This window comes from Lolium rigidum, chromosome 2 (genome assembly GCF_022539505.1).
Source record: "Lolium rigidum isolate FL_2022 chromosome 2, APGP_CSIRO_Lrig_0.1, whole genome shotgun sequence".
Classification (NCBI taxonomy): Eukaryota; Viridiplantae; Streptophyta; class Magnoliopsida; order Poales; family Poaceae; genus Lolium; species Lolium rigidum.
In genome coordinates, this window is record NC_061509.1 from 43,160,197 (window position 1) to 43,169,829 (window position 9,633).

The window sequence follows — 9,633 nt, forward strand, 5'->3', positions numbered from 1 at the left end:
CCAACTCGTAATTTGTTCACCCAACATGCTTTTATCTTATGGGAGAGACACCTCTAGTGAACTGTGGACCCCGGTCCATTCTTTTATACTGAAATACAAATCTGCTGCAATACTTGTTCTTTACTGTTTTCACTGCAAACAATCATCTTCCACACAATACGGTTAATTCTTTGTTACAGCAAGCCGGTGAGATTGACAACCTCACTGTTTCGTTGGGGCAAAGTACTTTGGTTGTGTTGTGCAGGTTCCACGTTGGCGCCGGAATCTCCGGTGTTGCGCCGCACTACATCCCGCCGCCATCAACCTTCAACGTGCTTCTTGGCTCCTCCTGGTTCGATAAACCTTGGTTTCTTTCTGAGGGAAAACTTGCTGCTGTGCGCATCATACCTTCCTCTTGGGGTTCCCAACGAACGTGTGAGTTACACGCCATCAGGCCGATCTGGTCGTAGACAAGTTTCTGATTGGAAGGCCTGCTAGATTCGCAGGGCCGGATTACCCGGCCCCCGCGAAGACCGGATTATCCGGTCTGGCTGGATTATCCGCCCCCCGGGGACACCGGATTATCCGGCCTGGAGCTTCATCGCCGCTGCAGTGTTGATTCAATGTATCTTGTCTAGACTTGTACCGACTTATAGTATGCTTCTAGAGTACATTACTGTATCATACATGACTTATGAGCATTATCTTCTCTTTGCTATCCGTCTTTGCTGCTCACAGGTAGTGGTTCTCGGGGTCGGAGACGCCCAAGGCGTGACCGGTCGAGTGATGAGTTTGCACCGGATGCTCCCCGCAAGTCCACCACTTCAAGGCAGAAGAACAAGGAACAGAGGCAGAACTACAAGACAATGGACATTGTCACTTATGCAGCAATCCGTATGAAGAACTGGTATGAAGACCTTCCAAGGGATGAAGAGACAGAGGGCAGGCAATTCTGGTGCATGGAGCAGGAGTTCATCTACAGCCCATGAAGAAAGTGCGACCCATGCAAGCTATCGATGTGGATCTTCTGGCAGTCAACAATCATTTTGAGGATGCCATCTAGGTGACTGGCAGGTTGGGCTTGCAGGATCTGATGAAGATTCAATGTGACTATAGTCCAGAGTTGGTTAAGCAATTCTTTGCTACTTTGGCCATCAAGAAAGATGTTGAGCACACTATGGAATGGATGTCCGGCTCCACTCACTCGTGAGGCAACCTTGCGCCGGTTTGCCTCTATTCTTGGACTTCTCGAAGAAGGAGGCCGTCGCCTCCATGGCCCTCAGAAGACGGATAAGAATGTGCTGTTTGATCTCTATAACTCTTCTGGAGCAGTTGGTACTACCAAGGGGCTGCTTCCCATCTACGGTCAGTTGCTCCGTTTCTATCGAGCCACCATTGCTCCTAGTGGTGGAAACAATGAATCACTCCGGGGAGCTCTTGTGGATCTTATGCACCTCAGTCTTAAGTGTGCTCGTGATCCTAATGAGGAACGTGACTTCTCTCTTGAGGTCATGGACTTTATCTTCAATGAGATTCATGATGCCATGGTCTCCCGGACCACCATACCTTATGCACCATATATCCAGCTCCTCATCAACAACTCTGTGTCTATGAGTGAAGACTTGAGTCGGTTCCCATTGGTGAAGCACACTGTCAAGAAGGCTTACAAGCTTAAGCCGGTTCCTCATGCTGCACCTGCTCCTGACTCCTTTATGGGAGATGCTCGCTCTAGTGGTTTTGCTCCTGCTTGCCATGCTCGATCTTCCCTGCCATGAAGAGACAAGTGAAGAAGCTCGGTTGGTTTCGGCGTCACATTCTTTGCATGAATATTGAGATCCATAAGGAGAACTATGCGGCCAGCCGAGAGCGTTCTGAGATTCAGCATACTCAGGCGGTCATTCTTCATAAGCTCAGTGGTGAGCAAGGACCTCCGCCTCAGCCTCCAGTTCACCCAGGTTACAGTGGGTGGCATTCTTCACAGGTTCCGTGGAATGATCTTGAGGACTGCATTCAAAGGGCCAACTACACTCGCCGCTCTCCGGATGCCCCTGACACTGAAGATGAAGAAGAGGAAGAGGTGTACCAGTCCGATGACGAAGATGGCTCCGAGTGATCTCCATGGGGCGAGTAGCATCGCGCTTGTCCCCTTTTTGGCGTCTCGATTAGGAATTATCTCGGGGATTTGCATGGTTTGGGCACAAGCATATGCGTTTATCATTCCTTTATTGCTTGTGTTCCCTCTTATTTGAACTATTTGGTTTGGTTGTGTTTCGTTTCAAACTATGTGCTATGTGGTGTGAGACATTGTTAAGGTGCTATGTGGTGTGAGACATTGTTAAGGTTTTCGGATTTCTATATGTTGAGATCAAGGTTATTATATTGTGTGTGATGATATATCTCCGTATTATATATCTCCATATGGGTATGATTTCTATCACCTTATCTCAACCTCATATATGTCTATGTCTCTCTTGTTAGAGCTCATGTTGGATATCTCTTGTGTTGAGGCACCCCGCACCTATGTGTTGTGTATTTGTATTCAAATGCAAATTACTTATATGCACACATGTAGGGGGAGTGCCTCTATGTTTTGCCATCATGCTTGACTCTATAGTGATTCTCTTGCAAATCCGTATATTGTCATCAAACACCAAAAAGGGGAGATTGAAAGAACATCTCTCATAATATGTTTTGTGTGTTTGATGTCAATGTATGTGATACACTAATGTTTGTTTAAGTGGTACAGGGATTATATAGATACATATATATGTGTGATGGATGTTGTAAGTCGTGTCAAAAGGAAGCTGTAAAAGGATCACCAGGCCGGATAATCCGGGCCGGATATTTCCAAAATATCCGGCCCCCATTTTTCGGCTAAGGACTTGAGGATTTGTGGCTCAGTACTCCCTGGACATGGGCCGGATAATTTGCCCGGATATTTGCCCGGATTTGGCACAGGGCCGGATATTCCGGGCCGGATATTTCCAAAATATCCGGCCCCCTCGAAATCGGCTAAAGACCTAAGGAAAAGCAGCTCTGGACAGGGGCCGGACATTTGGCCGGATATTTGGCCGGATTTTCCCCGGAGCCGGATTTTCCGGGGGGGCCGGATTATCCGGCCCTAACTTAGGCCGGATTATCCGCCCCCCCGGAAGCTCCAACGGCTGGAAATTGGAAGGGGGTATTTATACCCCCTTCTTCTACCTTGCTCCTTGCTCAATCATTGCACAAAAATCTGCCAAGCTTCACCACCATTAGAGCCACCTCAAGAACACAAGATTTGCAAGATCTCCTTCCTTCCCAACCAAAGCTCTTGATCTTTGGAGATTCGAAGGAGAAGACACCGATCTACATCCTCACCGAAGCGATTTACATTTCCCCCTCATTTGTTTGAGGGCCCTCTTGCTAGTGTTCCTCTTTGGATCCCTAGTTGATTTGTGTTGATGTATTGTTGTTGATTGTTGTGTTGTTACAGATTTGGGAGCCTCCAATTCGGTTGTGGATGTGTGCCCCAAAACTTTGTAAAGGCCCGGTTTCCGCCTCGAGGAAATCCCTTAGTGGAAGTGGGCTAGGCCTTCGTGGCGTTGCTCACAGGAGATCTGAGTGAAGCCTTCGTGGGCTGTTGGTTTGGCTTTCGTAGCAACCACACTCCTCCAAACGTAGACGTACCTTCTTGCAAAGGAAGGGAACTATGGGAATCATCTCCGTGTCATCGCGTGCTCCACTCTCGGTTACCTCTATCCTATTCTATCTCCTATATATTGCGTAGTTATATCTTGCTTAGTTGGTTACCTTGTCATATAGGTAAATTCACTTAGTTGCATATCTAGAGAATTTACATTTGTGTCAAGCCTAAATTGAAAAAGAACTAAAAATTGGTTCGCACCTATTCACCCCCCCCTCTAGGTGCGGCATACGATCCTTTCATATGGTCCTTTAGATCTTACTTCACCAGATCGGTTTTGGATCTTTTCTCATGGTTGCCACGAGGTGGTTTGTGCTTTCAATATCTGTCCCGGCTGCTACGTCCCCGACAATGGTAATTCGTACTATCGGCTCTCCAGCGACGTCGACCAAGCTGTTCGGTTGCTTTCCCTGACATGCTGCTGTTGGTACTCTTGCCGATGTTGATTGATTACTTTAATGGCTGCAACCATGCACATAGCCTTGGCATTGCAACTTAAATTAAAATTATAGGAGAAACTTCATTGGTATTTACGTTCGACTCCTTTCAAAAAAGTACAAGATTGTGTCATGGAAGAAGAAATAGTTTGAAGACCTTAAAGATTACTTGTTTTGTTTTAGACTTTATTTTGCAATTGACAACTCATGTATCTCTACCTCTACGATATGTTTATTCTTAATGCTTGGCATATTTTTTATTATGATATTATGTCTATGTGTATCCGAGGATGCTTTCCCTTTCGAGAAAATATTGCCCCCCATGAACCCCACCGATCGTGCTTTCCTACCACCAAAAGTTAAAGATAGTTTTATCCAAGTGAAATGAAGAGAGTGGATAAATACATTCAAAAAAAAGAGAGTGGATAAATGAAGGTCGAGTTACATGTAACTCCTTATTTTTAAAAATCGGAAATCATATTCTTAAGTTTTAAAAAATTAAGAAAAAAAATCCTAGATGTAGCCAATGATGGAATCTACAAACTTGCAAAATCTCAATGTAAAATTCTTAGTACTTTAGGCTACACAAAAATGACAAACGTATGGATCTGAGAATAGTGAATAATGCACGAACTATAAAACCTATCAGATTTTGTCATTTGTGTGTAGTCTACAATACAAAGAATTTTACATTGATATTTTGCAGGTTTGTAGATTTCATCATTGTCTACATCCAAGATTTATTTTTCAGATTTTTTGAAACTTAAAACTATGATTTCCAATTTTTGAAAATAAAGGGCTACATGTAGCTCAATCTCCATTTGCAGTTTTCGGTGAAATGATATAGTATATTTGTGTTTTTTTAATTTTGAAACGAGATCAAAGAAAATGTATTGCACTTTCCTTTGATCATAACATTTGAAGCAAACGAATGGATACCGTCATATAATTTTTTTTTCCTACTCCTACACTCAGATTTTCCTATGAACCAAAAAGGCCCTGAAGCGGAAACATTAGTGCCACTTGCTTCTGGTGTGTAATCTCAAGCCCTCCACATCCCGTCCAACAGCTACGGTTGCTACTTCTCAGTTCATTCTCTCGCCAGTAATTCTAGTCTGATAACACTGCTCAGCAAGGTAACACATCTCCGGACCGTCTGTGAAACAAGCAGTACAGAAAAGCAGCTAGCTACTGTGGTGCGAGCCCACTGTCGTAGTCGCTGCCCCTGCGCGGCCCACTCTGCAAGTTCCTCTCGAACTCCCTCAGGTAGTCCAGAAGCAAAACGATCACGAAGAGGATGAATCCGCCGGAGGAACTGCTGCCACCGCCACCACCACCACCTCCTCCACCACCAAACCGGAACGGTGGGAACCCGACGCCACCATCATCGAGCCTGGGCTTCACCTTCTCTGCGATAAAGCGAAGAAGTGAGTGACAAATTTCACAGCTCTGCAGTGCACCTTAACTGAACAGCAAAATGCAGATGCCTTCCATTACCTTTAACTGAACCCGATGGTGGAGACGTGGGTCCAGAGAATGATTTGCGGGTGGCGGTTTGCGTCTGGTTAGCACAGCATGTTATGTTCTGCACAAGAAGAAAGATTCAGGTTTTCGTGAGATGCTTTCCGGAATTGCTGGTCAGGGCGCAGAATCAAATGAATTTATCAAGTTTATCCTGTTGCTTCTAATTTACAAGATGCAGGAATGTTTAACATTTCAGATTTACAAACAATGGTAAAAGGATATCCCTAGAACTATACAACATCACTTTGGTACATATTCTACATACACCAACAGGTGATTGTAGAAATTCAGATAAACGAAACACCTTTATTTAGTAATAGAAGTGGGTTTTGTATGGATTTTATAAGCTACCTCAAGTTAACTCTGAAGCTTAACATTGACCAGGTTACAAACTTCCCTTTTTTTTGCATTATTTCTGTCTAGCTAGCACGAACAGTATGCATGAAAAAATTGAAATGGATAGCATGGACATAATCTAAGTAATAAGAGGAAACTGATCACTTCTGTTTGCAAGGCCGAATATCCTGCCAGCTACACAATGTTATGATGAATTATTTTGCAAGTACAGAAATCGTGACTCCCACCAAAATGTCAAGGCCTTAAGTTTGTAACCTATCAGAATTCTTTCACTTTTAAGTCAAAAACATTGGAGTGCTTTTTTTTTCCATGACAAGAACTTATTTCATTTCTTTCTTCTTTTGTATGTCAAATACTACCTCCGTTCCGAGATATAAGCCTTTTTAGAAAGCTAAACTAGCTTTCTAAGAAGGCTTATGTCTTGCAACGGAGGTAATACCATATTGAATTGTTTTGTAAAGCATTTTGCCACCTAAAAGTTTATATCGGCGAGATAAGAAGACAAGCGAGTATGTCATAGCACCACATAAAAAAATTAGGCACATCTTACGGCTTTGGCAGAGATGGTGTTGTTGAGTTTATTCCTCCGAGACTGCGAACCTGAGATAGACAGCAACCCCCAGCTCTGTCCTGCACCGAATATTGTAAGTAGTGCGTGAGCTTGGTAAACAAAAGCTTTACCATACTTAGAAGTAAGCACCATCTCCTAGTATTAAACTACAGCCAGACATGCATCTTCTTTCACGCGTGGGGTTTCGGTGAAAACATCGGTGGACGAAACTCAACCCGCTGTGGAAGCGCCACATTCCATCGGCACAAGATTTAGTCGTTACCAAAGCCTATATGCAATGCAAGGTAGTGCACTAAAGATGTAACTAGAAGTGCTTCTCCTTCATCAAACATTTCGAGGGGCAAGGAACTCTTAGCTCCAACTGAAAATTGTTCACTTTGCTATGTCGAAGTGATGCTTCCTGATTCTTAATACGAGCAGGACTGCAGGAGGGTGCTCAAACAGTGAACGGCTACGATTTAACTCAGTGCGCATGCAAGTATTAAGTCAGGAAATGGCAGCAATTTCTTTTCCCAAAACATGTCATCTGCTCAGGAGAACAAAAAATCTAATGGCGGCACAGTTCTTGGATAAGATATACAGAGGCGACGCGACGGATGTGACGAGCGGCACCAACCTCGATCTCCCCCCATCCTCTGGTGCACGGCGGGCCGCAGGAGAAGCGAACTCGGCGCGGACATTGTGGCGAGCGGGAGCATGGTGGCCGGCAGCGGCGTGGATACAGGGTGGTGAAGGGCCCTGGACAAGAAAACCACAAGAGCATGGAGGATGGCGAGGAATGAAGGAGAAGAAGTCTGGTTGCAAGGCAGGCTGGGCGATGATGTTACCTTGCAGCAGCTCGAGACGAGAGCGCGGCGGCAATGGAGGTTTCGGGGCTTTGTGCTGTGGTCAGAGTGAGGGACGGCGACGAGCAGGGCAGCGTGGCATGCGGCCGGGGCAAAAGAAGGTTATCCATTGGGGCCTTTTTCATAGAAACTGAACTTTTGAAAGGGCTTTTTTGAACTCGACTTTTTAAAGGATTTGTAGTGATAATTTTACGAAATCTTTTCTGCAGAAGTTATTTAACTTGGTTTGAATTTGTTAGAAGCTTTTTTTTACGAGTGGCCCTGCACATTTCAAGAGAAACTATGACGAAGATGCACTAGCCTTTGAAAAAAAACAATATAGCTCACGATTTACACGCTTTCGTTGCATCGTACGTATTCATACACTCACATCTATTCCCAAGCAAACGACATTTTTGATAGTTTTCAAATAGTACTTTGGCCAATGTTTTATAGCTACGCGTTGGTTTTTTTTTCAACTAAATATTGTAGTACAAGTGCTAGCTAACAAATGTAATATTTTATTAACAATAGTGAATAATAGAAAAGTTCGGTGTTCCCGGAAAAAAAAGAGTTTGACATCATGTTTTCTATGATCTCGTGTATTTTGGAAGAAAGTAGTACATTCTCATCACAACATGTGATTTAAGTCTTATATGATTCAACATGAAAGGCCATTTAGCATCTTTTATTTGCATTTTTTTGCATTTGTACAATCATGGGGCATAATTAAAACAAAGTCCAAATGCCACCGTAAAGACATCACATATCATTCCTCTCAAGGACTTTTTTATTCAGATGTTGAAATCTGAAGTATTTTTTTCTTCTATATGGCATGTTTGGACTTTAGGATTGTATCTTATCATGTTTTTGTCCCTAATTGTTCATTTGCATAATGTCTTATATGAAAATATCCCGTAACTCAAAGCTTTTTGAATGATTGTACTCAAGCTGCAATCAGACAACGGTAAAAAATCAATCATACAAATTTCAAGTAAATATGACATTGCAATCATACACTTTTTTGCCCCCTATTCTTATGTTGTCTAAATCGTGCAGATAAAAAAGGCTAGTACTAGTCCTTTTTTTGTGCGCATAAATTCCTCCAAGAACCATGAGTTGATGGTAGAGGTCATGTTCTCTCCTGACTTGAAAGTGGGATTTATAAAAATATAATTTATTCTATTTATATTCTCAACTTATCTTAATTTAATAAAATGAATGCACATGATAATTGCAGAAGATATTTCCCCAAACTATATGATTTTCATACAAAGTCGAAGGATAGTTAGTAACTCAATTGACATGAATTATTTGGCTGTCTGCATCAATTTCCTAGCTTGCACCACATAAATGGCGAGCTACCCACCACTTGTAGCATTCAAGCTATGATTCTTGTGCTTCAATCACATGTGGTTATGACAACACTTTCTAAGTGGCATGCAACTCAATACTAAAGTTACTACAATATATTTTAACTATAATTTTTTAATCTACTTAATGAGCTAGTGTCATTGTCATTGATATAGCTCTGAGCAACTTTGATGCCACTCTCTAGCTACGAACCCTTTGCGGGTGAGTTCTTAAAGCCAATGACATGCTCATGACACAATGACATTAGCTAGACAATAAATGGCTTCTCTGCTTTTATAAAAAAATACTGAATTATATAAAATCCTAGAAAGTAAAAGCAAAATTGTAATAAATAACATTCTTAGATTGTTAGAAACATGAGTTGGACCATCATTGTTGTGAAACAATTAATAGAAGGTAACCATTCTTGTCAAACAATTCTAATAGCATCAAGACAATGGCAGCTCAAGTGGGATTGGCATGTATGATACCCCCTCCCCTAGAAAAGGCAGATGTCATATTCTAGTATAATCTAAGCTTAGGTGCACTAGAGATCTTCCACTGTTTAATTGCTTGTCGTCCAAAATCATTTAAGCCTACAATTAAAGCCGAAACCCATTCTATTGTTTTGCACTAACACTAAGTCCAATAAGTTGTCCCACGTATCAACCGGTTCCTCACGAATTATTTGTGACTTGTGAGGCCAATTACCGAGCCTTACACCATAAAAAAATCCATAACACCTTTATCAATAAAACGCAAACCTTGTATGCACAAACTCGATGTCACTGGGTTCACGGTGACTAGCAGACAACCATCTTGGCCATATCGTCCAGCAAGAAGGCAAGGTAGGGTCACATGCGGTATCTTCATGGAAGAAACTGACGATGAAGCGGTCAAGTT

The 9,633-nt window shown here is 42.6% G+C and overlaps 1 protein-coding gene across 1 annotated transcript; it reads right to left on the reverse strand.

Moving 5' to 3' along the window:
• Positions 1–5,101: 5,101 nt before the first annotated feature.
• Positions 5,102–7,474, reverse strand: LOC124686330 (protein YELLOW LEAF 1, choloroplastic-like). The gene is made up of 5 exons (XM_047220295.1): positions 7,381–7,474; positions 7,170–7,291; positions 6,533–6,612; positions 5,599–5,686; positions 5,102–5,510 (listed from the first exon to the last, which is right to left on the reverse strand). Exons 2-5 carry the CDS (start codon positions 7,249–7,251, stop codon positions 5,290–5,292), a joined length of 471 nt encoding a protein of 156 aa, XP_047076251.1. The 5' UTR covers positions 7,252–7,291; positions 7,381–7,474; the 3' UTR covers positions 5,102–5,289.
• Positions 7,475–9,633: the final 2,159 nt, after the last annotated feature.

Excerpts from the sequence above, each read along its gene's own strand:
- LOC124686330 (XM_047220295.1), bottom strand. The coding sequence starts at position 7,251 with ATGCTCCCGCTCGCCACAATGTCCGCGCCGAGTTCGCTTCTCCTGCGG. Across the intron at positions 6,613-7,169 it reads GAGGATGGGGGGAGATCGAG|GACAGAGCTGGGGGTTGCTG; the intron begins GTTGGTGCCGCT and ends TATTCGGTGCAG. Across the intron at positions 5,687-6,532 it reads ACACCATCTCTGCCAAAGCC|AACATAACATGCTGTGCTAA; the intron begins GTAAGATGTGCC and ends CTTCTTGTGCAG.